This window comes from Vanessa atalanta, chromosome 17, assembly GCF_905147765.1.
Source record: "Vanessa atalanta chromosome 17, ilVanAtal1.2, whole genome shotgun sequence".
NCBI lineage: Eukaryota > Metazoa > Arthropoda > Insecta > Lepidoptera > Nymphalidae > Vanessa > Vanessa atalanta.
In genome coordinates this window covers 6,506,633-6,532,816 of record NC_061887.1, presented here as the reverse complement: position 1 = coordinate 6,532,816, position 26,184 = coordinate 6,506,633, and the positions used below count along the sequence as shown (strand labels likewise).

General features: G+C 32.3%; 4 protein-coding genes across 7 annotated transcripts; 2 read left to right on the top strand and 2 right to left on the bottom strand.

The window, feature by feature from the left end:
• Positions 1-369: 369 nt before the first annotated feature.
• On the top strand, positions 370-4,469 carry LOC125070426 (microtubule-associated protein RP/EB family member 1). 4 transcript variants are annotated; one of them, XM_047680298.1, is made up of 6 exons: positions 370-521; positions 869-1,159; positions 1,718-1,952; positions 3,000-3,079; positions 4,032-4,187; positions 4,348-4,469. In XM_047680298.1, exons 2-6 carry the CDS (start codon positions 893-895, stop codon positions 4,414-4,416), a joined length of 807 nt encoding a protein of 268 aa, XP_047536254.1. In that variant the 5' UTR covers positions 370-521; positions 869-892; the 3' UTR covers positions 4,417-4,469. The 4 variants fall into 4 exon arrangements, with proteins under 4 accessions (XP_047536254.1, XP_047536251.1, XP_047536253.1 ...); XM_047680295.1 differs by having other exon boundaries at positions 3,000-3,103; XM_047680297.1 differs by lacking the exon at positions 1,718-1,952 and adding an exon at positions 2,176-2,410 and having other exon boundaries at positions 371-521.
• Positions 4,470-7,018: 2,549 nt separating this feature from the next.
• On the bottom strand, positions 7,019-11,290 carry LOC125070385. Its single transcript, XM_047680229.1, has 5 exons — positions 11,083-11,290; positions 10,572-10,866; positions 8,490-10,187; positions 8,291-8,407; positions 7,019-8,211 (listed from the first exon to the last, which is right to left on the bottom strand). The coding sequence occupies exons 1-5, from the start codon at positions 11,143-11,145 to the stop codon at positions 7,427-7,429; spliced, it is 2,958 nt and encodes a 985-aa protein (XP_047536185.1). The 5' UTR covers positions 11,146-11,290; the 3' UTR covers positions 7,019-7,426.
• Positions 11,291-11,752: 462 nt separating this feature from the next.
• LOC125070407 (nucleolar protein 8) lies at positions 11,753-25,177 on the top strand. Its single transcript, XM_047680271.1, has 9 exons — positions 11,753-12,041; positions 12,431-12,555; positions 12,629-12,991; positions 13,338-13,529; positions 13,609-13,829; positions 13,916-14,202; positions 14,387-14,617; positions 14,701-14,868; positions 25,118-25,177. The coding sequence occupies exons 1-9, from the start codon at positions 11,852-11,854 to the stop codon at positions 25,147-25,149; spliced, it is 1,809 nt and encodes a 602-aa protein (XP_047536227.1). The 5' UTR covers positions 11,753-11,851; the 3' UTR covers positions 25,150-25,177.
• Positions 14,894-16,280, bottom strand: LOC125070408 (28S ribosomal protein S9, mitochondrial). The gene has a single exon (XM_047680272.1). The coding sequence runs from the start codon at positions 16,151-16,153 to the stop codon at positions 14,945-14,947; it is 1,209 nt and encodes a 402-aa protein (XP_047536228.1). The 5' UTR covers positions 16,154-16,280; the 3' UTR covers positions 14,894-14,944.
• Positions 25,178-26,184: the final 1,007 nt, after the last annotated feature.

The window sequence follows — 26,184 nt, the reverse complement described above, 5'->3', positions numbered from 1 at the left end:
ACTAGACCCGACCTTAAATATGCTTTGTAAACTCTGATAAAGAATAAATATTTTTTTATGAAATAGATATATTAAACTGAAGCAATTTATTATTAAACACTGAAATGAACTCAATAAAATTGGATTTGCAACTACTATTAGTACTTTGAGATAAACGTAAGCATATTGAGGCGCGAAGCACCAACATTTTGGGATGGGAAAATAAACCTTTAGTCATGATATTAAGGGGCACTGGCAGTTACAGTTAGTATACTCAATTACTCAGATGATCCAAAATAATATTCAACTGTATTACCGGTTATGCTTTTATGATGACGGTACAGATCGATAAATTTACCGGTTTTTAGCTTGAAAAAGACATTCTAGAAGATACGCCATAAAATTAAAAAAAATATCCATCTTGTCTATGACAAATCTTACGAAGGCGAGCTTTTCGGACAACAATTTAACGTTTATAACGCTTTACTCGATTTAAAAAAAACTATAAAAATAACAAAATTATAGGTATTTGGATTCATAAGGTATGTGACATTATCGTTTTTTTATTTTTGCCATTAAATGTTCAATTATCTCTAAAAAGATTTTGATGAGTCGTCGTCTGTCATACGTGCATCCGCCGTTAGTTGCTTCTTAAAAAAACTTGTTATAATTTTGTTAATTATATGTGATATTTATTTCATTGTTTATTATTAAAGAATATAATTAAGATTCAAAGAAGGCGCGGTATCAAACACTTAAGTACAACACGTACCGACCTATTTTTAGATCGGCTTTCTTTTTTATACAATGCAGTGATTTGGTTATTAGCCGGTTGTGAATATTTTCACAGTAAAAGTATAACTCCTTATAATATTGAAATTGTTTTTAGGTGTTGGCAAAATATTAGTTCAAGATGGCTGTAAATGTGTATTCCACAAATGTGACATCGGAAAATCTATCCAGGCACGATATGTTAGCGTGGGTTAATGACTGCCTTCAATCAAACTTTGCTAAAATCGAAGAGCTATGTACCGGTGCCGCGTATTGTCAGTTCATGGACATGTTGTTTCCTGGTAGTGTTCCTATGAAGCGTATTAAATTCAAGACAAACCTAGAACATGAGTACATTCAAAACTTCAAAATATTACAGGCTGCCTTTAAAAAAATGTCTGTAGATAAGGTAACTATAACTTTATTACATTTAAATCATTGAAATATTTTAACCATAACGCTTTAAGACGAGCAGTAATTTTACCCGCTCAACATTCGGTAACAAATGTAAGGTAAGTAAGGTGAAAATCATCAAATTGAAAATTATTTTTGTGATGGTAAAAATTATTGGAAATTTTATTTGTATTAATAAATATATAAATGTTTTTGCTTTAAATGTGGTGATTAATATTAAATATGAACTAAGGATATTTTTAGATTGCAGATATGATTCACAATATGCACCTTACTTTGTCTTATCTGTTAATGTTACTAATACTACAAAGAAATCATCAATTTTTTTTAACAAAAGCATTAATTTTTATAACAGGGATAATCTATTTTAGAATATCATTATTAAAAAATTGTTTTCATCATAGAAAATGTAGCTGTTTAGATTTTTGTGGAAAAGTTTTGAATCAACTAGTTTTACCATTGTTCTAAAACCGTTGCATGTACTACAATTGAACACAGGGATAAATCACTTTTGCCCTAATTGTTTTAGTATCGGTCTGATGTAATTTTGTAGGTAATACCAGTGGACAAGCTGATCAAGGGGAGGTTTCAAGATAATTTTGAGTTTTTGCAGTGGTTTAAAAAGTTTTTTGATGCCAACTATGATGGAAGGGAGTATGATGCGTTTGAGGCCCGCGGTGGTTTAACGATCGGGTCGGGCGCGTGCGACAGCGGCGTGCCCCTGTGCGCGGGCGCGGTCCCGCCGCCGCCGCGCGCGCGCCGCGCTGTGCCGATGCACCACTCGGGCAGTACGCATCCCGCTCCTCTAATCATATCCCGCACGTAGACACGTCACGCATGACCGGCTCATATCATTCTCACATCCACAAATTACTGACTAAATTGTTTGCTACTATGCTACTGGTCGATGCAGACGGTCTAAGTGCTTGCACATCTCGATCTCCCATACAGGTAGCCGGCACCCCATAGAACATTTCTTTCTTTTGTTTTACTTTCCTTTTTCTTTCGTAGATAGTACCCATTGACAGACTGGTGAAGGGTCGGTTCCAAGATAACTTTGAGTTCTTGCAATGGTTCAAGAAGTTTTTCGATGCTAACTACGGCGGCACCGAGTACGACGCCATGGCGCAGCGCGAGGGCCTGCCCATGGGGCACGGGGCCGCCGGCGCGGTTCCTCGTGCCGCGCCTCCGTCAGTTAAGAAGCCGGCGGCGCCCGTCGCTAAAGTCGCCGCTAGACCCCAAACCAGTACTATTTGTTTACTTTATTAGTTATTTTTCTTTTTATATAATTGATTTGTTTTTATATAAAATAATATAGCATAGTATTTGAATATAGCAATATAAATATTCTTATCAATTATTATATTAAGTTATGTATTTTAAATAATTGGTAATAACAGGAACCATTGCGACCTCTATTTAATTTTTATAAAACAATAAGTTTATGTAGAGTATAATATATGTACTATACCGACCCTTTAACTTATTACGAACCATTATCATTTATGCTTTTCTTATTTATTTTTACTTCATACTTCTATTTATATATATATGTATTATTAGTATATTATATGAATATCATTTGGTACATTTGGTGATTTAATTTTTTTTTAATTTTTCAATTATTATTTTACCTATTTTAAACAAGAAGTTATCTATGGAATGCTTTTGTATTGCTCAAGTAAATTAAACTCTTGTCTTATTGAGTAAAAAAAATTGCAATTAATTTATTATAAAGAAGGAATTTAAAAAAAACGTTTTGTAACTATACTGCCTATGTAACTTTACTGTAAGTTTTTGGTTAAAAAAAATAATTTAATTTTTATTTTGTGTAGTTGGCAAGGCGAACAGTACAGTAAGATCTCCACCGGTCAACTTATCCAGAATAAACCAAACTGGAAAAGGCGACTCCAAAGTAATTGACGAACTCAATCACCAGGTATCTGTAATATATGTAAATACAGTAACAGCCTTTGAATATCCCAATAATGGGCAAAGGCTTCTACTGTGTAAGATGCTTGAGAGCTGAGTTAGCCCAGAGTAGAGAACATAGCTAATAATTATAGGTTTATCTGGGCAAGCACCCTGGGCTTTCACATGCTTAATTTGTGTCTTATTTAATTCTGCTCAGCGGTGAAAGAAAATATTACGAGGAGACTTGCATCAGTCCATGAGATATTTATGTATACCCACATCCACATTTTAAGCTCCAAACAAACTCCAAATCATGAATATTTTGTTTATATGTAATTTTATTAATATAATGGCAATTGTGATGTTACTGAATTTTCAAATTATATAGTTAAATAAACAATAATAATTAATTACATTATATCACTATTCATGGAAATAAATCAATCAAAACTACATAATTATAACTACAGTTTATAGTAAAATATTGTATTCCAACTTTATTGAAAGTAGTTAGCACAAAGTTTAATAAAAAGTTTTAAAAGTAAAATATAAACATACATAGAACATATGGCGTCCATACGCGTGATTTTTCTCGGTCAAGGCTTACTCCTTCACTAATTAGGGCATGCTTTATAAGGAATCAGATAAATATTTAAGAAACCGCATGCAGATTATCGTTTTGTGGCCTGATGCTAAAAGGGTCCAAGTACATTTATGAATAAATTGTACCATACATTTTATTACTTGTCAAATTATTTACAAAATAATAAATTTATTTTTGTTAAAACAACATAACTTTTAACAATAGTGTTAAGATGGACAATATTATGCAAAAAGGCATATGTCATATGAAAGTAAGCTTGATTGACATTGGCATGGCATTGGACCCTTTTAGCAACAAGCTACGGAATTTAAGAATGCCTATACTTTATTAGTATTTTTCGTTTTCTAAGATTAATGAATTAAAAGCAACAGTCGACGGCCTTGAAAAGGAAAGGGACTTCTACTTCGGAAAACTTCGGGATATAGAGGTGATCTGTCAAGAGATGGACGAAGAGCACAATGCTCCAATAGTTCAAAAGATTCTGGACATCTTATATGCAACTGAGGTAAACCATAAAATACAACATGAATTATTTAACAGTGACATAAATATCAATTATTCTAAAATGAAATATTTTAATGAGGCAATATAGTATATTTATAGTGCAGGATAATATTTTTGATTTCCTTGTTATTGTAATGATCACTTGTTTTGTTTTATTACAGGATGGATTTGCGCCCCCAGAGGAAATGGACGGCGAAAACCCTCACCCACCAGAGGAAGACGAATATTGAGAATATAACATCTATGCGTATCATAGTGCTCTTTGTATATTATAAACTCGAAATTATATCGCTTAAAAATCATCGACAACATCGAGTGCTTTGTATTTCACAGCCAATGAGTCAACAGTAACAGTGTAATAGGTAATAAATTAACAAATGACAGTGGCCCAATATGGCTTTATGAAGTTCCTAACTTATACATGTATATTTGGAATTTATCAAATGTCTACCAGTGATTCAATGTTACATGGATTTGAATATATTTATACCTCTGTATATATTTAAGATGACCTCAATGCAGTAATGTACACATGGCTGTGTCATACAAAAGTACATTCTTTATTTATTAGGAGCATATTTTTCTTGACTGAATTTCTGTCTTATCTTTTTTGTTTCGGTAGAATCATTACATTGAAACAAAGAGTTATATTTGTATGATGGATAGGTTTTTAATGTGCAATGTGGTGCAGAAAGCGTGCTTATATGTATTGTCTTGAAACTGATCGTAATATTTGGGCCACTGTTGCCTGTTTAAACGTGCATTTAATAGGTTGTTATAAATGGAAGAGATTTACTGTTACTTGTTTAATTGTGTTTTAACAAAATTTACTGTAATTAAATTTGGTCGTAAAATTACTGTACTATGCAACACTTAGAGTGAAAGTGAATTAGATCTGATAAATTTTGAATTACTTTTATTGACGAATATTTACAATAAATTCGGTAATTGACATGTTTCAAAATTAGTGCATATGATATAATCTAGGGAATATATCTACATTTTATGTATACCGTAATTGACTACATTTTAGTTAATTGAATAAGAATACCATGTTTGTGCACTAATAGTTACTAATAATAGAAACGATGTTAATGATCAGATTGATTTGTTAATAGGTTAGGAAGTGTCTTAGCAAATATGTTGCGATACTAACGACTTGTTGGCGGGAAAGATGTTATCGCTGGTTAAACTTAATAGATAATTAATTTATTTACTCCAAAAGCATACAGAAATTGCCTTAACTGCAAATATTAAATCATAATTATAAAATAGCCTCTGGATATCAGATTGTCGAAGTCTTATCAAATAAATAACTACATTAATATAAAAGTATTTTATTTCATGCAAAGGTTCTGGTACAATAACCCTGCATTTCCGCAGAAGTATAGTTCGGCTTTTTTATAATTAACTCAATTGCGCTCGTAAGTGCTACGTGTCGATGGTCGCTTTCGAATATTTTAGCTTATTTTATTTTTACATTCCTGGAATCGTATTCGTCGAAAAATTAAATACAATTCTTGTTGTATTTTTAAATAAATTAATGTAAAAAACATTAATCAAAATCATAGTTTTACAGTTTGCTCGAACCATTTATATATTATATAATCATAATAGTATAGTAGTAGATACTAGAATACAACATAAGGACGGTTACATACTGGGCTGTTTTGTAGAAGTACATCTCAAGCTTGAATACGTAAATTTTTCAATCTGGCGAGCATTAGAATTCTTGTCTAGTTTGTTATTCTCGTGCTTGGCGGTTAAAGGAAACATCGTGAATAAAATTTCACCAACCACTTTTAGAATATAACCGAAATAAACAAACCAAACATTACATAAGTAATATGTACAACAATAAACATTTGACAAATGGAGCGACTTAAAGGTTCTTGATCTAATAATTTTCACTTGTGATGAAAATTAATGCAAAGTAAGACGTATGTTGATACCAAGTATGATCAACAACAGTAATTAAACAAGATTGGAGTGTCATTCAAATGCAGATCAATCTACTTTTATACAGTCGGCTCAAACTAAGAAAGTAATCACCTGAGTTATTTTATATGTATGTACAACAACAAATATTAAATTTACATAAGCCACATTAAATATAGCTGATGTGATGAAAGTACATGAAAGGACCCTCGTCCAGTGTGTATTCATATTCAAAGTTTCTTAAGACGTTAATAATATTGTCGATAACTATCTTCAATTATTGTTTTTAAAATCAAAACGTGTGATGTTACGCAATAATCATTACATATTATCCACGTATGACGTAAAATATTATCAGATGAAATCTTCTATTCAAGATACATTATCTGAATGACAAACGAAAAAAATGGTATAAGAAAAATCAGTACCAAAAATCTATATGTAATGAAGTCGACACCGTTCACTCCGTTTAGCTGACTGGGCCCGCTTTTGCAGCGCACACCGCAATTATTTTTGTTGATAATTCATTATATTTTATCAAAAAGAAAAAACGTATGCTGTGAATTAATTTAAGAAGATATATGCGAATTTTCCGTTAAGAACAATTCAACCATACGTTATTGTCTTGTAACTATAATTAATTGCGCAGCATACGCAGAAGAAGCTTTTAAAATGCACGACCTAGTGGACGAATAAGATCATGAATTTAGCTAATGGGTATGTTCACACATAGGCAACTGGAATAATGCATCTTCAAAAAGGTGAAAAAAAATCTCAAATATCACGCTCCTCTATATATAGTATAGATTACATCAGGAAAGTAAAAAAAATATAACCATTATCACTATTTATTTTACAATAATTCTTATTACATTAATTTAAATATTAGCTATAGAAGAATTGGTCGTCTTTAAATGTCATACTTAAATTAAAATTAATACTAATAACTCCTATTGTCAGACATGAATTGAATAAAAATCGAACAATGTACTTATATGTACACATTACATATAAACTATTAACCATTTTAAAGTGTATTCATTGAAGACCAATAACAATGCGATTCGTTTCTTTTGTAAATAAATTACGCAACATGATGTATATTAAATATAAATATCTGGAATCAAAAAATTATCATGATATCTCAATATATTATTAAAGCGGTCCCGCCGATACGGCAAAAAACTAAAGAGGCATTTCATACTCTTATCTCAAAATATACTTTAATTTGTATAAGTTGAAAATTCATTATTCTACAAGTTAATGTACATCACTATTGACAAGTAACAAACGACAGTCTATTCATTTTACATTTTTTGATCTAACTCTTAAACTTCTGCTGGAAATGTTACTAATATTTAAACTTGACTGTTCAGTTGTAGAAGATAATTGCTTTTTTTCATTATTTTTTCTAGGCGTTTGACGACTCCTATTTAAAGTGCCATTCTTTATTGTAGGGTTCTTAGCTGGTTTTGTTTCTTTATTAGATGTCTCCTTATTTTTTTTATTTGCTACTGGCTGTTTTTTCTGAACAGGCTCATTGCTCTTTTCCTTTGTATTTTTGGATTGTCTTCCTCGTTTTGGTTTGGTAGTAGTTTCACTAACTTGGATACTTAAATTAGCCTTTTCTCTTTTTTGCTTCAGTCGGAGACTTTCTCTAGAAGTATTACATTCGTTTCTATCCTGTGAAGTTTGTTTATTTGTTTTTGGTTCTTTGGCTTTAATTGTTTTCACATTCGACTTGTCTTTACTTAATTCACTTTTTAATTTGGATTCTTTTTTTGTTTTTGCGGATGGTACTAATTGATCCTTCGCTTTTACTTGTTCTGTCGATTTAATTTCTTCATTCTGTTTAGATCTAGTTGTCCTATTTAGCATTTCATTATTGTTTTCTTCAATTTTTTCTTGATACTTATCAGATTCTTTTCTTCTGGAAATTCTACTAATATCTGACCTACATGACATACTGCTATTGATACCCTTATTTTGAAAACTTCTTACAGTTAGAATAGTACCTTTTACGACATTTCTTTTATTTATATTTAACTTTGAACTATTGCTTGCAACTTCTTTTTGATTATTGTTATCTGAAAAAATATTTTGCTAGTTACTTAATTCTTAACTGAATTAATAGTTTAAATTAAGTTATAGTTTTCAAATATTTACCTGGCTTTGTTACATTTCTAGATGTCCATGGTGTTATAGATCTCTCTTCCATGTCACTTTCGAAATCAGTATCCCAAAACGATTTCACACAGCTGGACACAGTTCTCTTGTTTTGACCTACAAAAATAATCATTAAACAATATGACGTAATATTATATTTAAATTTTTCTTGACCCTTGATCATTTAGAATATACTTACATTGTGTTTCATGTAATTTATTATTATCATTACAATGATTAGGCTTTAGCTGCAATTTTTGTATCACAACTTTACATTGTGGTGTTAATTTTTTATCTTGATTTTTAGGTTTTACTTGAACATCATTTACTTTACATTTTGTAGTTGTTTGTTTTTCTGTAGTTAACAAAGAATTATTGACTTGTTTATTGTTGGTTTTTTTGCTATTTTCAGTATTTTTAAATATTTCTTCATCTGTGTAAGTGTCACTACCCTCATCATTGTTGCACATTGATATAACAGATGCCACATCCCACTTATCATCATTTTCATGGTTGCTTTTACCTAAATCTTTCTTGTTTGTAGCAGCTGTGATATTCATCTGATCAGGATGGACAATCTTATGTATTAAATCCAAAACATTATCATCCCCAACATCACGACTAAGACACGATTGCGATGAAACTAACTTTCTCACTTTGTTTTTTTCTCTGCATGCACTATATATTGTGTTTTGTGGGCTGTGTATTGCCAAATTATCGTTACTCATATTTTTACTTTCAGCAACATCTAATTTTTGTGTAAAGAGTTTCCTCTTCAAGAAACTGGGCTTCATTGAAACGTCTGTAGTAGAATTGTATGTAATTTCTGCTTGATTAGAGCAGTCTGGTTCTAATTCAGTATTTTGTAGTAAATATTTGTTCTGTAATTCCAATGCATGTCTATCTTCAGGATTGTGTAATTTATGTTGTGGTTGTGATAATTTATCAATTGGTAACTCAATTTCCAAACTTCCAGTGAGAGGCTGACGGGACTTAGCTATCAGTATTTCTGGAATTTGATCTTTTTTTGCAATAGAGGTTTTTCGTATGGGCATTTGTGGTTTTTTGAAGTTAAAATCATTGTTCTGAATATTAATATCATTTGATATGCAGTCATTCCTTTTTATAGGTGACATGGTAATCTTATTTCTCTTTCTGTCAGATGCATTTGTTTCTTCAACTTCGAGAACCCTTTTACGTTGTTGTTTAGAATTTTGTTGGCTAATGACATCTCTTGTTATATTTTGTGAAAAAATTTCTTCCTTATCACTATCAGTATCATGATTTATATTATCACCTGTTACTATGCAGTTATTATCTTTATTAAATGGTATGAAATTTGTTAGTGAAGCTTCATTACTCATTACTGTTGATTTGTTAAACCTTTGGGACGGTAATAAAAATGATGATCCCTTTTTAAATCTCTCTTTTAGCGTAACCACAGAGGTATTTTCAGGGTTTTCTTGAGGTATGTGATTCTGCCTTAAAGAAGTTACTGCAACTATATTTCTTAGGGAATTCTGTTTAAAATTATTTGTACAGTCTTTATACATATCACTTTCTTTTATTGAAGTCCTGAAATGTGATAAATCATGTGTTTTCAAAGGTCTGTGTATGGATCTCGGTATATTTTCTTTGTGAAGTATTGTTCTGGATGATCGACAATCATCACTACTAATCGATGAATCACTGCCTTGCTCTCCTGAGTCTTCCCCTGATCGTTTTCTATTGCCTTTCAAAAATAACTTAAGATTACGTCGTTTTTCGATTTTTTTTCTGACCCTGTTTTTCATGAATTTATTGTAAGCTTCTTTTATCATTCTTAAATCATATTTGTTAAATTTTACATTTTTGAATGCCAGTGCAATATCGGCAGCACTGACACTTGCATTAGAATCTGAAAAAACAGACATAGATTAAAATGTATTTAAAAAAAAAACTTTAAAACAAAAAACATAAAAACTAGTTTTGTAATTACATATATTAAAAATAAATTATTTCTTAAAATTTTGTTTTAAATATACTATCGCTGAATCAGAATTTTTCAAGCAGGTATTTTGTGTGTTGTGTGTTTGTATTTATGTACATGTTCAGATAATAATTTTCAAGAATATTTTTCTTCAGGTTTTTATTTTAACAGACATAAATATATTAATGTATAAAAATGAAAAAGTATTTATAGCCATTAACAGAACTATTATATGAAATATATTTAAAAAAAAATAATATACACAACAGTAATATTAACAGAATAATAAAACTTTAAAAATAAGTATCATACCAATGCTCCTCATAGACACCGGTGATCCACTTCTTCCATTAAAAACAGATCTCTGAGAGCTCATACCACGAGTGTATAATGAATTGTGAAAATTTTGTATACCAGAGTCAGGAAAACTTTTTAGTGACATCGGAGATGTTTCTCTTCTATAATACATGCTTCTGTTATCAAGACCTCGCATGCCATATCTTTGCCTTTCTAAATGCGGCATATTAAAAGTAGATGTCATCATATTGCTTCGAAATGTATAGCCTGTTATATTTGTATTATTAAAATTCGAGTTAGCGTTGATAGCCTGTAATTAAAATTTATATAAATCACTTGTGTTGTTTAGAAGTGTACACATATTTAATTTGTAAAACTTACGTATCACAAAACTTAAAAGCAAATTATAAACTAAAATTAGATTAAAAGCTAAAATCAAGCCTTTGATAAATGAAACTACTTAAATTATTTCAAAATAGTAATTGTTTACTTAGAAAATAAACTAAAACAAAACAAACAAACTTACGGTTGGGTTGCGTTGATATTTAAGAACATTATTTGGCATTAAATCCTCGTCACTGTCCGACATTTTGATGTCACGTATTTATAGAAAGTTTTTATACATAAACAATAAAACATTTACATTAGTTTTTTATTGACTTTCACAGAAATTCGCCTAATACAGCGACAGCGAGCGTCGATTTTATTTAAATTTGAGATTTAACGGACGTTCCCATTACGTGATCTATAAATAACTATAAGTAATAGATAAAATATACAAAGAGATAGCTACAGATAAAATATTCTAAGCCACACTGTAGCTCAAAGATGATAGAATATATTATTTTCTATTTTTAAAATCTTTACCGACAGAAAAGAAGTTAAAATTGTAGGAGTTGCTATCGGTACATACATCGATAATTTAATTTTATTGATAAGTCAAGCTATTTATTTACTTATGTAATACTTGTATCTATGTATAACCTGACGAAGTGGCAATGGTAATGCTAAAATGGTAAATGTTTTTATAAAAACTTTAAATTGTTTTTACTCAATAAAATATGTTTTACCACAAATAGGTAATAATTAATATATTTGTTAGTATACTACAAAATAATTAATTTTATTGTGATGATCTATGATTGTGACGAATGTCGATGTCCGTCAACAAATGTCAATGTCAAAGACATGTTCATATGTGATATGACATATATCACACTTTAAAAAAATATAACCATGCTGTTTTTTATTTATTAATAACAAAATATGAGTGTTTATTAATCATTTAATAAAAAATGGCTTTTACTACTCGTTTATTTGTGGGAAATATACCAGATAATTTCAATGAAAAGGCTTTACGAGATGCGTTTTCTTCATATGGCGACATAACCAATTTCGATTTAAAATCAAAGCCTGGTATAGACAGTGATAAAAAAACCTTTGCTTTCGTAACAATATCTGCGTCAAATTTTAATGTAGAATCATGTAAGTATTACTAGGTTAACAACTTTATTCTTTAAAGTCAAAAAATGTATAATCATGGTCCTTAACGAAATAACATTAATATCATTTATTGTTATTGACGTCCGCTTTTGTCTTCGGCAATACTTAATTGTAGATTGCATTGTATTACATAAATGTGAAAACAGGGGTTCTTTATTCCTTTAATCTCATATGTGGGCCGGCAATTTAATCGGATACATGTCAGCTGTAGGATTTCCATGCTTTTTGAACCTAGGAGTGTAACTTCTGTTACTGAGGACTTTATAACCTTAAATCTGAACTAAAAACTTATTTTCAACCATGCTAATGAAGCCTAAGGAATAAAGTTTTATCCACATAATATTTACATTACAGTCTGTACATTTTTTAAGGTATAAAACATTTTTCCCATGAAGAATTTCAAGGAAATAGATTACACGTCACTAGAGCTCGTGAGAGCTTCTTAGAACGCTTACAAAGAGAAAGAGAACAATCACAAAGAAATGAGAATAAACAGGTGAGATTTTTACTTTGGAAAAAATTGTAAATAAATGTTTTCTTGTAAAATATGTACAAGTGATATTTTTTAGATTGAAAATGCACCAGCGAGCTCTTTAGCTAATACCTTTCCCAAAATTGACAAGCCGAGTTTAAATAAAAGGAAATTTATTGATGATGAAATAGATGATAACCTTATTGTGAAGAAGAACAAAGTAAAATATGCAGAAAAGTCCAACAATTTATCATCAAACTTTGCCAATGATGATTATAATAAAAAACAAAATTTTACACCAATACCATTTAATCATGAAGATGATAATAAAAAAGAAAGCACATTTCAAAATGATGAAAAGAAACAAAACTCTGACAAGAAGAGATTGGAGTCAATGAAAAGAAAGAGACAGGAATTTAGTGAGAAGAAAAATATTATTAAATCTGGCTTAATAAGTATTGTAAGTGATAGAATATACAATTTCCTTAGTATATTATTTAAGTAGTCAATATACAAACACATGAGCTTCAACATGTTACTGTGCAAACATCTCTAAATAACTCTACTTTAACATAATATTCATGGCCATTAAATAAAATATTTTAAAGATAGAACTATAAAATAGATTGTATCAATAAAATTATCAGTTTACCTTATTAAAATTTTAAACAAAAAAAATTGCATCTACAATATACTTGCCTACAATTAATTTTATACAATATGTTGTTTAAATATAAATAATAAAGTCATAATTGATTTGTGCACACTTTATAAACAGTATTGCCAACAGGATCATTTATTTTCAGGATAAAAAACCAAATAAGAAGGTGATATTTTCTGATACAGAGGAAGATAATTCAGTTAAAAACAGTTTACCAAATAGTGGAAATGACAAACAAACTCATAATGGAAAGACAAGTTTATTTGAAGATGAAGCCAGTGATGATGAGATCAATTTCGAAATAAAAAAGCAGTTTGAGGGTGTAAAAGGACAAAAGGTAAGTTGCTAAATGATATACTTTGCAATTAAATAAAAATAATATTTGAAATCTATTATATTACATTACACTTTTTTAGGTTTTAGATTTACAATCAAGATATAAATCTGATAAACGTTTCGTCTTGGACGAAAGGTTTGTTGAAGATGATTCGGAAAAGGAAGACAATGGAGAGCGAGATGAAATTGAGATTGGGCAAGCTGATGAAAAGTCTAAGCAACTAAATATTTTGCAAGATGTACTTGGAGTTACTATTAAATCTAGATATGATAATCAATATGATACAACAAACAAAATGAAGTAAGTTTTGCAACAAAAAGTGGCTTTAATCTTACTATTTCAATAAATTATGTAATTTTCTTATTCTTTCATATTTTGTGTTTCAGAACAAAACTAGGGATGCTTAGATTTGATCCAATGCAACCAGAGCATGCGAAATATTTAGCACCAGTGGAAACAAAACAAGAATCAGCTAAAAAATCTAAGAAGAAAAAGTCTAAGGATACGGAATCTAAAGAAGAGGAAATAGCACAACCGGAACCCGTTGTGGAAAAAGTAGAAGTTTCAAAGGAACAATTTTATAAAATAAGCGACACATTAAAAGAAGCTATTACTCAGCCAAATTCATTTAGTTTGAGGAGTCTGTTTACAAAGGATGATATTGCTCAGGAAGGTTGGTAGATTTTAACGAGGAAAAAAGCCATATATAATGCTATATTTTAATTTGCATGTTAAATATTGATCCATTGTATATTCTGATATTAGAAATTATAATGAATTACAACTATAATCATTTAATACTCATGACTGTTTTATGGAAATGAAATTATAATTGAATGTTTTTTTGTTTCATTCAGAAACTCCAGAAGAAGATCAAAATTATATTTCCCTTCCAAGCAAAAAGTTATCAAAGGTCAAAAATCCATTGGAACCTGGTGAAAAAAATCCATTTGTTTATGATTCTTCGGAGTCAGAAAATGAAGAAGACACTAATCAAAATTCTGATAAAGTTGTGGAGGAGAAAATTGAACCTAAAATGGTCTGGAGAGAAAAGTTTTTCTTTTCATCAGATGATAACAGATTGAAAGGTAATGCTAAATATTCATTTATAATTTAAATATTTAGTGGTAAATTAAGAAATATTTGCGATTAACATTTTTTATTCTTTAAGATGGATTATTATTCTTCTGTAAGACTTATGAAAATGCTGTACAGAAAGAGAGGAGAGAATTAAAATCACTTATGAAAAAGAGAATTTATAATAAAGAAAGAAAGAATACTATGTTCCAGAAAAAAATTGGTGGAAGAAAGAAAACTATGAAAAAAAAGTTTAAGAAAGGTTGATATTAAAATGAATAAACATGTCACATCTATACTTTTATTTTTAAATCTAACACTTTTATAAACCAGAATAATTATCTCCTCTTCCAAGTAGGCTTCTTCCTTGCACCAGGTTGTCCAGGCTTCTTTCGTTCACGACGTCTATGATCTCTTGTTAATAAGCCAGCTAACTGCATAGCTTCAAGCATGTCCTTATCGACAAAACTCCGTAATCCCCAAGCTATTCCCCATCGTATGGCTCCTGATTGTCCTGATGGCCCCCCACCTTCTATGTTACACACTATGTCTACTTTATCTTGCATTCCAGTAAAAATTAATGGAAAAATTACTTGTTCTCTTGATTGTGTATCTTCAAAATATGTCAAATCTTGCCCGTTAATAGTAATCTTTCCAGTACCTGGGGATTTAATAGTGACATCACCCCTGGCTTTTTTACGCAAACATTCATATGTTGTTACAAATGCATTTCCATTTTCATCATAACTTGGTTTAGGGATTTCTAGAGCAAATCTTTGAGTTGCCAGAGGTTTTCTAAACTTCTCAATGAACTCTTTGTATATATGAGAGTGAGGCAAGGATACAAGTCTGTCCATGGCTAATTTAAAATTGTCATATTCTAAATCAGTTACAGTTTCAACTAACAATTGTTCAAGTTGGTCCTTGGTTAGCCAAACACTGCCAGTTATATTCAGCAACAATTTTTCATCTGTTACTTCTTTTTTTCTAATTACTTTATCCCCATACTTGTACAAGTCTTGAATATTTTCAGTGATATCATACAATAATTTGAAAAAGTTTGGCTTGCCAGTATAGAATAAAAAGTGATGTGGCCGTCCTGCTTCATCAAATTCGGCAGCCTTACGTGCCGGAAAAACTTCCTCTGGTGGTTTCATTAATGGTCGAGCAGCGCGATCATATATGCCACTGGGAAATAAGTATTCGATAGCGCGGTCAACATCTTTTTGAGTAAACGTTTCTGGATCCTCTCCCATCATATTTGCAAGATGCCTTTTGCCAATGTTGTATTCGAATTGCTGTTTCTTCATAAATTCATCATGTTCCTTGGCTCTTTCTAAGTAGGCTCTCATTGCTTTGCTAACCTTTTTTTTCTTGCTTAAAGTCTCCCAGTCCGTAAAGCTGTTATAAAAATTATCTTGCGATGTTGCTTTGGAGCTATAATTGTAAACATTTTGTAAAATTATACTTGACCGACTCGCTATTGGCAGTGCCTGTTTTAAAGTTAATTTTATAGCAAATGACATTTTATTATAACATAAAAACATTTTCAGAAAGGCATTTTCGTCCGTTTCAAATACGATTAGGGAGTACAAAAACTTTAAAAACGAAATTTACTACTTTTGCAAAATAAAATTACTTCATAACCTAGTTATTATTATTGAAGTTGACGTTTAGTTTCAAAGAGTATGTAAAGTAAGAGTCGGCACTTAGAACACTAGTCCCGAGCTCACGCACACATATATGAACCTTATGAGAAGCACTACCAACCTATTGGAAGTAAAATACGGAAGTACTTACTGCCAACCCAACCACTTTTTTGACAACTGTAGGGAGGTGGTGGTGTCGACAATAAATGTATCGATATCGATAAAATAGTAATGTGCTTTAATTGTCGATAAAATAGATCATGTCTGTATTTATCATTTTATAGTTTTGGATTTAAATAAATAAAAACACAAACTTTTAACTCAAAATGTACTTTATTTACATATGTTGTTACAAGAACTTTTAAAATCGTCAAGTGAGTTATAGTCTACTTTTACTTGGTATCATAATTAAGATACAAACAAAATGAAGTAAATGAAATATAATTATTTACATTAAATAATTGAATAATTCCTTAACTGCCATTTTGGTATTGATATTGGTACTTTCTGCCAGTACAACTGTAAACAAGGAATATTTATTAAGTAATTGGCATAACAACAAATATAAAAAAAATCATGATCTCTTTCAAAAACCAAATAACATTTTATAATAATAAATAACATTAAATATGTATGAAATAAATAGTAATAACACAAATGTTAAATAATATCATAATTAATAAACCTTGAATGCATTTAATATTTGTGCAATTATCGAATAATATAAATGAGTAATAAATAAGTAATAAATGAGTAATATTGTTATCAGTACATACTTAGAATTAGAAATTAGAAATATTATGAATTACTTAAATTATGAAAAAATAAAGCAGTAACTTCAGTTTTTACATTAAAATATAACAAAGGAATACTTTGTTATATTTTTCTTAATACCGTAATAAAAGTAATAGAAAAAAAAATGCTTAAAAATTACTAATTATAAATAATAAACAAATTCTTTAATTAATATAATGTAATAATATGGTTAATAAAATAAAATTATTTGAAATATAAGCAGTTAATTATAATTGCGCTTTAGTTATTACTCAATATCAATATTCAATCCAGTCAGTCTTGAATTAAATCTAGGTATATAATTTAATTGAAATGAAAGAAATATTAATAATATTTAGAAAATAATTAAAATTTAGTGTTGACATAAAATGTGAAACTGTAAATTAATATTTTTAATAGTATAAGAAATAAATAAATATACAAAAACTAAATGTTACTTTTTAAGAAATTGTATTATTAGATATGAATATGAATGTCATTACTTAAGTATAGTTTTTTTTGCATTTCAGCAAAATGAAATTTTAAAATATGAAGAAAGAGAAATAAAGGGAGTTTATTATTCAATATGCAACCTCTTTAATGTGATACTATAGAATAAGAATTTTGTGGAATACACAGGCGTTTTAAGTTCAAGATATCTAGATGATCTTTAATCTCTACTATGCAATTCACATGAGAACTTATGTGCTTTTTAAAGTAATTGGAGGAACACAAACAGTAATAAAGAATTTAATTACTATAATTTAAATAAACACATACTTCGTTTTTACTTTAATTTACATACCTGAGTCCTTTTTCCTCATTTCATAAAAGGACTTAACTTGTAAAGGAAACTCATTCAAAGTATCATCAGATAAAGGTGGTCTAGTAAGCTTCTCAGTTGGCACTGCAGTTTTAAGTAAACGATTTCCTTTGGTATTGAAAAACTCAGGCACAAAATGAGAACCACATATATACTTTAACTCATGCGACTTCTCAATCGGCAAATGAATTAAATCTTCATCACCAGTTGCTTTCACCCATAATCGGCATCTGAAAGCAGCATTTATACGTTAAAGTAAGGGTAGCATGCTTCTTAGTTTACTTTTCATAAGTCGGTTCGATTCAAATATATGACCAGATACTTAAGTTTTTCTGTTGTAAACTTGTAAAATTGTAAACATTAAAATGTTAGATGTTTTGATAAATTTAATAATGTGAAGACATAAAATAAATATGGTATTTAACTTACTGATCTGGGTCTAAAGGAAAACTTGAAAGGAGCGTGTTAGACTTGGGTAACTTTCGCACACCACAAATCGCACACTTCCTATAACTGTAATGTCGTATATTCTCCATTACAATACAATTAGTAATCAAATAACACAGTTATTATCAATGAAAATAAAATTTTCAAGATACACCGAACTTCACAAATACGTTGTTAAATTCGAAATGTCGAAAACAAATATGGCTGTTCTCTGTAACAAACTACCAACATTCCGAATGATTTATATCTGTGTGTTGGCTAAGGATTCATAAGTTTCTCGATTCCGTTCTTCAACTAAATTTAAACTTTATTACGTACGTAATAAGGTTAAGATTACGTTGCTTTGCAATGTTTTCGACCATTTCTTAGAAACTGTCGCCGCACTGTTTAGTTTATATTTCCGGTAACTCTACCAGGCTACCACTACCTTTTACAGAAGTGTTTCCAGCACTAAAATAATATTAATTGTCGTGTTCGTAAAGCCTTTTTCCCAGTTCCCATACACCTTAGACCAATTTGTATGACTTTTTTTATAAAATAAAATAATCCTAAAGTTAGCACGAATTATACATCTTTTGTTTTTTTTTTTAATTATATTTGTTATTTGATGTTTTAATATTAGTTATTCTTTATTGGATTGAAAAAAAATCCGAATGAAATTATATATAGCCTATTCCAATGAAAGTAGAAATTAAGGTAACGAAATCTTAGATTTACTTATTTCAGCTAGCTAGCTCAGCTATATTGTGCACTACTAAGAGTTTGTAATTAATATATATGTCGGAGACTGGAAAGCGGAACGTCAAATCTTAATTGATTTGGGCGTATTCGGATGCGATGGTGGACAACACTGAAGTAGTTGACAGCTGACGGTTGCTAAGGGTTGTTTATATAGAAAAAGTGGATAGTTCATCAACGTCCGACTTCGCCGCGTTTCGAAAAGTATACAATGGAAGAAGATCGCCCACATTCTCCGACGTTCCCTTCGTTATCAGAAGTGGGATGTAACCGAGAAGAAAATCGACATGAAGCACGTGGTGCCGAAAATACAAAATGGCACCTTCTTATGGAGCAGCAAAACCGCAACTTTATGGCGTTGATCGAGGCAATGAAAACACCGTCTACTAGCAAGGATATCCAGCTACCGAAGTTCAACCTAGATCAAGACAACGTGGATGCTCGCGCATGGATTACAACCGCGGACATGTGCATCACGGATCAAGACTTACAAGGCGCTTCACTCATGATGGCTTTGAGTCGTGCGCTTAAAGGACAAGCTTCGGCCTGGCTATCGCAAGTGTCATTTCATGGAATGACCTGGACCAACTTTAAGGATTTATTTACTGCCAGGTATGAGAGTGCCGAAACTTCTGCTGCGTTTTTGATTAATTTAAACAGTGGTAGACCAAAAGAGAACGAATGTTTAGCCTCATACGCGGCAAAATTGATGTCATCTATTATGTCAAAGTGGAAAAATCTCTCAGTTGAACAAATTGCAGTGTCCACTATCCTAGCGCATATTTCTCAATTTGAACCTCGGGTTCAGCGACTCTCCTTCACGGAAAATATTACCACCAGAAACCGCCTGCAACAAGAACTTAAAGCTACTTCATTTTTGAAACGGAAATCATCCTACGCACATGATCACAGTCAGGATCCGAAAAGATCTCGTTTTCCTTCTGATACCGCTGCTGCAAAGTGTTACATTTGTGGCAAACCGGGTCACAAAGCAGTACAATGTCGCTCAAAAAGCGAAGCAAGGAGTCAAGACGTGGAACCAAAGCCACCAGTTGCTGATGCCATGCCAAGGAAGACTTCTTCTGCTGCTTCTGTTACCTGTTTCAACTGCCATGCCACAGGTCACTATGCGAAAAACTGTTCACGGAGGGGCAATAAAGAGGACAGCACTAGCAGTGTGGCCGGGCCTTCGCAAGAGAAGCGAGTCAACGTCTGCGTCGTCAACTCGCCTGAGGGGCTGCTTCGAAATGCTGGTGAGCAGTTTAAGTTTACTTACGATTCTGGTGCTGAGTGCTCGCTAATGAAAGAGTCTATAGCTTGTAAATTTAATGGAAAACATTTTAATAATGTTGTTGTGATGTCTGGTATAGGCAGAAACACTATTAGCAGTACGTTACAAATTGTATCGCAGATTGAAATCAATGATATCCCGGTAGAGGTTGTTTTTCATGTCTTACCTGATCACCATTTACATTATGACATCATGATTGGACGTGAAGTACTAACGTTAGGTATAGCCGTACATATGACATGTGACAAACTGACTTTTTATCGCCCCAACATTGTTAACGTTTGTAAATCTAAATCCAATATTGATTTAAATTCCCTTGACACTGACGTACCCGCAGAATTTAGAAGTGAATTGATAGAGCTCTTGAAATCTTTTGAAAGTTTTTTTACTACCGGAGTACCAACTACGCGTGCTGACACTGAACCAATGACTATACGCCTGAAAGACCCTAATAAGACTGTGTACCGACGACCTTACAGACTGAGCCCAATAGAGCGAAGTGTTGTGCGTGATAAAATAAATGAGCTGCTTGAAGCAAATATTATACGACCCAGCTCGTCACCATTCGCCAGTCCTATTCTGCTGGTAAAGAAGAAGGACGGGAGCGACCGAATGTGTGTCGACTATCGCGAGCTCAATGATAATACAGTGCCGGATAGGTTTCCTCTTCCCCTCATCTCCGATCAGATTGCTAGATTGCATGGTGCACAATTCTTTTCTATTTTAGATATGGCATCAGGCTTTAATCAAATTCCGATGCATCCAGACTCTATTGAGTGCACATCATTCATAACACCTGATGGCCAATACGAATATTTGGCCATGCCGTTTGGCTTGCGAAATGCGCCCTCGGTCTTTCAACGTGCTGTCATAAAAGCTTTAGGTAGTCTGACAAGTACATATGTAGTCGTCTATATAGATGACGTCCTAATCATTGCGAACCATCCAAAAGAGGCACTTGAACGATTAAAGGTAGTTCTTCAGGTTCTCACCGACAAAGGTTTTTCACTTAATGCTAAAAAGTGTTCCTTTTTGAAGCAAAGAGTGGAATATCTTGGGTTTGAAGTATTTCAGGGTCAAATTAGGCCTAACCCTAAGAAAATCGAAGCCCTAACCGCTCTACCGCCTCCAGAAACTGTCACTCAGTTACGCCAATTTATTGGCTTGGCCTCGTATTTCAGGCAATTTGTGCCTAAATTTTCACAAGTGATGGCACCTTTATATTCTCTAACTGCTGGAAACGGCAAACTTGATTGGCAGCCCGAACATGAGGCCATTAGACGTCAAATAGTGTCAGTTCTGACAAACGAACCTGTTTTATCCATTTTTGACCCTGATCGTGAAACAGAACTTCACACTGATGCCAGTGCAATCGGCTACGGTGGTGTATTAATTCAAAAGGACGAAGGTGTACCACACGTAGTAGCTTATTATAGTCGTCGCACCACTTCCGCAGAGTCAAAGTACCACTCTTACGAGTTGGAAACTCTTGCGGTCGTGAATGCAGTGAAACATTTTAGGCATTTTCTACACGGTCGTAAGTTCGTCGTCGTTACAGACTGCAGTTCCTTGAAATCCGCCCGTAAGAAACTCGATCTTACCCCGAGAGTCCATAGGTGGTGGGCATTCCTTCAGAGTTTTGATTTTAACGTAGTTTATAGAGAAGGAAAGCGTATGGCTCACGCTGACTTTTTCTCACGTAACCCTCTATCCCCGAATCCTAAGAAAACTTTTGACGCGGTAGAACCTAAGCAGGTACATTCTACCGAGATTACCAAAAACTGGCTTCTTGCTGAACAACAGCGTGACAGCGATATTATGAAGTTGATTGGTGATCTTACTGATGGTAATCTTAATGAGGATGTTGCTAAAACCTATGAAATGCGTTCTGGTACACTGTATCGCAAAATACAGCGTAACGGAAAATCTCGTTGTTTACCTGTAGTTCCTAGATCACTGCGTTGGTCTATTGTTCATAGTGTGCATGAAGGGCTGGTACATTTGGGCTGGGAAAAGACGCTTGAAAAGATGTATGATTTTTATTGGTTTGAAAATATGTCCAAATTCGTAAGAAAATTCGTGGAAAATTGCGTAACTTGTAAGGTTTCTAAATCAAACTCGGGTAAAGTTCAAGCGGAATTACACCCGATACCCAAGGTAGCAGTTCCTTGGCACACAGTGCATATAGATGCCACTGGCAAGCTTAGTGGTGTGAAAGATGCAAAGGAGTATGTATTCGTCTTAATAGACGCATTTACAAAGTACGTCCTATTGTACCACACTCGTAAAATAGATACCGCCAGTAGCATTAAAGCAGTAAAAGACAGTGTTGCTTTATTCGGTGCTCCAACACGAATTATAGCAGACCAGGGTCGCTGCTTTGCAAACCAAGACTTTCGTGAATACTGTAATTCAGTTAATATTAAGTTGCATTTGATCGCAACCGGTAGCTCACGAGCCAACGGTCAAGTTGAGCGAGTTATGTCGACTCTTAAAAATATGCTCACTGCAGTCGAAACTTCAAAAGGCTCTTGGCAGGATGCTCTCCCCGATGTGCAATTAGCTCTAAATTGCTCGATGAATCGTGTAACCAAATCAAGTCCGTTAGAGTTACTGATAGGTAAGGTTAGCAGACCTCTGGAGGTAATGTTAGCTGAGGACGTAGAGCAGAAGCTTGACTTCGAGGAGTTGAGATTGAACGCGGTGACTAACATTGATAAAAATTCTAACTATGACAAGACTCGATTCGATAGAACGAAGGCTAAAATTGTTCCTTTTTCTTTGGGTGATTATGTTCTACTAAAGAATGAAGAGCGAAATCAAACAAAGCTCGATCCCAAATTTAGGGGACCTTTTAAAGTAATCGAAGTATTGGAAAACAATAGGTACATTTTAAAGGCTATAGATTCAAAACGTACCTATAGGTACGCCCATGATCGTTTAAGAAAAATGCCTGATAATGATAATATTTCTGATTCTAGTGATGTAGAAGATGTCGAGTCCAATGACTGAATGATGAGTTAAATTAAGTGGTGCTTTCTTTTTGGTTAGTGAACAGTAATTTACTGAGTTGGTAATGGAATATATCGCTCCTTTTTTTTGGTGATGTGTTTGTTATATTGGTTGTTGAAGGCAGTATGTAAGAGTCATTCGAGGGAGATGACACGGTTAACGTCACTCGATGGAGGTGGCATGGTTATCGTCACTCGATGGAGGTGGCATGGTTATCGTCACTCGATGGAGGTGGCATGGTTATCGTCACTCGATGGAGGTGGCAAGGTTATCGTCACTCGATAGAGGTGGCATGAGTTGCTATTGCTCGATATAGGTGATAGCAACGACACTTTTTGATATTTGTGATATTATTTTCTACTATGATACTGTTCACTAATGAGCGAGTTGCCTTCATTATATTATGTAATGTAATTTATGATGTAATTGAAATAAACTTGATGTTACCGCTAGTATTGTGGTTTATTACGTAACAAACCCTATTATTTGACTAAATGATGATCAGAATGGGCCGAGCTTAAGATATTGCAGAATGTTTTCCCTTTTGCAGCACCATCACACAGGGACGTGTGACGCGTCATGATGGCCGTGTCGGAGACTGGAAAGCGGAACGTCAAATCTTAATTGATTTGGGCGTATTCGGATGCGATGGTGGACAACACTGAAGTAGTTGACAGCTGACGGTTGCTAAGGGTTGTTTATATAGAAAAAGTGGATAGTTCATCAACGTCCGACTTCGCCGCGTTTCGAAAAGTATACAATGGAAGAAGATCGCCCACATTCTCCGACGTTCCCTTCGTTATATATTTATTTATAATACAAAATTATTTCGTCGACATTCAAAACGCCATTTCGTTTCATAGATTAATCAAACGCCATATCCATAGTGAATATCATAGATTAATCAAGTTCTCGACCAATGATATCGCGTCAATTTGCTGACAAATGTTGTTTATGTATTTGGCTTTTCTCCTCTTAATATTTATATAACCATTCAATCTCTTTCGTGTCTTCTCCATCCTACGTGACATTGGCGAAATAATTTCTGCCCGGTTGCCACAACTAAAAGCCATTAAACTAAGAATTGAATAGAATAGAGTATATAAATACATATTACACAATTTCTTCATCGATTATCATAACAGATTTCACGAGTTTTATGAAAAAAGATTTGCCTGCTATTACAATTTTTCTTTTACCAAAATGGTGTAATCTGACGACGGTTCATTTACTCTAAACTGTAAACATGTAACTATAAATTATTTTGATTATAAATAAATGAAAACGGAAAATTAATCATTTTTTGGAAGGCAAACATGAAATTTGTACTATTATATTCAGCGTGTTTCAGAGAACTCTTCAGACACATTTTTTCGTTAATTGGTTATGTGGTATCAATTTAACGCCAATGTTGTTTTTTTTATTTTGTTCTCTTGTCGTTGGAATAGACTATTCACGATGTGTTTGGGACGCTTTGAACCAAACTCTATACTTGCATAAAAATGTGTCCACTAAAATGCCATCTATATTAATATTATAAAGAGGTATAATTTATTTGTTTTTCTGTTAAGCGTAATTTTAAATAACTAAGGATCCTTATAAATTTTTTTTCACTAGTTACCTAATTCTTTAGGTCCTAATTAGTACTAGTCCCGACAGAATAAGATGCACATAGCGCGGAGGCTTTCTTCTTCTTCGGTGAATCGGGTATTCTTACGCTCACGCTCTGGTGCCTCCTTATGCGACATGACACTCACATAAAGATACCTTTTTCCAGCTAGCACTTCTCGCTGCCAAAAATGGTGTTAATCACGTTCGGTAGCTAGACATCTCCGCCGACTATCGCTACCATGAAATTCCTCTGGGACTCCAGATGGCTCTCTCTGTCGTGCGCCTTGTCTAGTAGTTCACCGAGACGGGATTATAAGGTACTATCTACGCTAATATTATAAATGTGGAAATAACTGTCTGTTTGTCTGTTGCGCTTTCAAGGCTAAACCGAATTTGATGAAATTTAGTATGCTAGCGTTAATCTCAAGGGAGAATATAGGCTCCCTTTTATACCTAACACTTATGAACACCAACACGCGTCCGAAAACTAGTACATAAATAAAAGAAAAAAAAATTATTGATATTAGGTTTTATTACATTTATTACATTTTAAACACTAAATTAAAAAATCTATTGCTACAAATGTGTCCAATAAAAAAGCAATCAACGCAATACTGTGTCACATGATAGTTAAACATTAAAAAAAACTTCAGTACAACTCACACTATTTTAATGAAACAATAATATGTTAGTTCGTTTTTTACAACCGGTTTTTAAGGATATATTTTTATTTTATTTCACAAAAATATAAACTACAAATATATACTACATTTTCTTATAAATACGTTTATGTGTGTTAAACTCAATATCATTTTTCTTGTCAATTTTTATGGTTGTGTTACCGAAACTTATTACCTTATATTAGAGCTGGAACTCTTGTATTTAATATAAAATATTATATGAATATCATTTTAAAATGAACCCTTCATAAATAAATAGTGTAATAGTATCGTGATGTAAACATAGAATTTTGTGCATAATTTTTATTTTATGTTCAAGGAAATAAATCTAATAAAGTATTTATTTGCAAATAACTAAAATTTCTAAATAAATATAGACAAATAAATATACTAATATACTCTTATTACTTAATAAATAACACAGTTTTAGCTCTTAGTTCCCAAAATTACACGAAACGTCCTTTATGTTTAACATGGCATATATTTTCGTCAAAACATTTAATAAAAATTTTGTACGGAGTGAATAGCGAGATAAGGTATTAAAGGGTGGGAT

Coding starts and splice junctions, on each gene's coding strand:
- LOC125070426 (XM_047680295.1), top strand. CDS start 893: ATGGCTGTAAATGTGTATTCCACAAATGTGACATCGGAAAATCTATCC. Junction 1,953..2,999: donor GCCGATGCACCACTCGGGCA/GTACGCATCCCG, acceptor TATTTTGTGTAG/TTGGCAAGGCGAACAGTACA. Junction 4,188..4,347: donor ACATCTTATATGCAACTGAG/GTAAACCATAAA, acceptor GTTTTATTACAG/GATGGATTTGCGCCCCCAGA.
- LOC125070385 (XM_047680229.1), bottom strand. CDS start 11,145: ATGTCGGACAGTGACGAGGATTTAATGCCAAATAATGTTCTTAAATAT. Junction 10,867..11,082: donor AATATCAACGCAACCCAACC/GTAAGTTTGTTT, acceptor TTTTAATTACAG/GCTATCAACGCTAACTCGAA. Junction 8,212..8,290: donor TAGAAATGTAACAAAGCCAG/GTAAATATTTGA, acceptor ATATTTTTTCAG/ATAACAATAATCAAAAAGAA.
- LOC125070407 (XM_047680271.1), top strand. CDS start 11,852: ATGGCTTTTACTACTCGTTTATTTGTGGGAAATATACCAGATAATTTC. Junction 13,530..13,608: donor AGGGTGTAAAAGGACAAAAG/GTAAGTTGCTAA, acceptor ACACTTTTTTAG/GTTTTAGATTTACAATCAAG. Junction 14,203..14,386: donor GGATGATATTGCTCAGGAAG/GTTGGTAGATTT, acceptor TGTTTCATTCAG/AAACTCCAGAAGAAGATCAA.
- LOC125070408 (XM_047680272.1), bottom strand. CDS start 16,153: ATGTTTTTATGTTATAATAAAATGTCATTTGCTATAAAATTAACTTTA.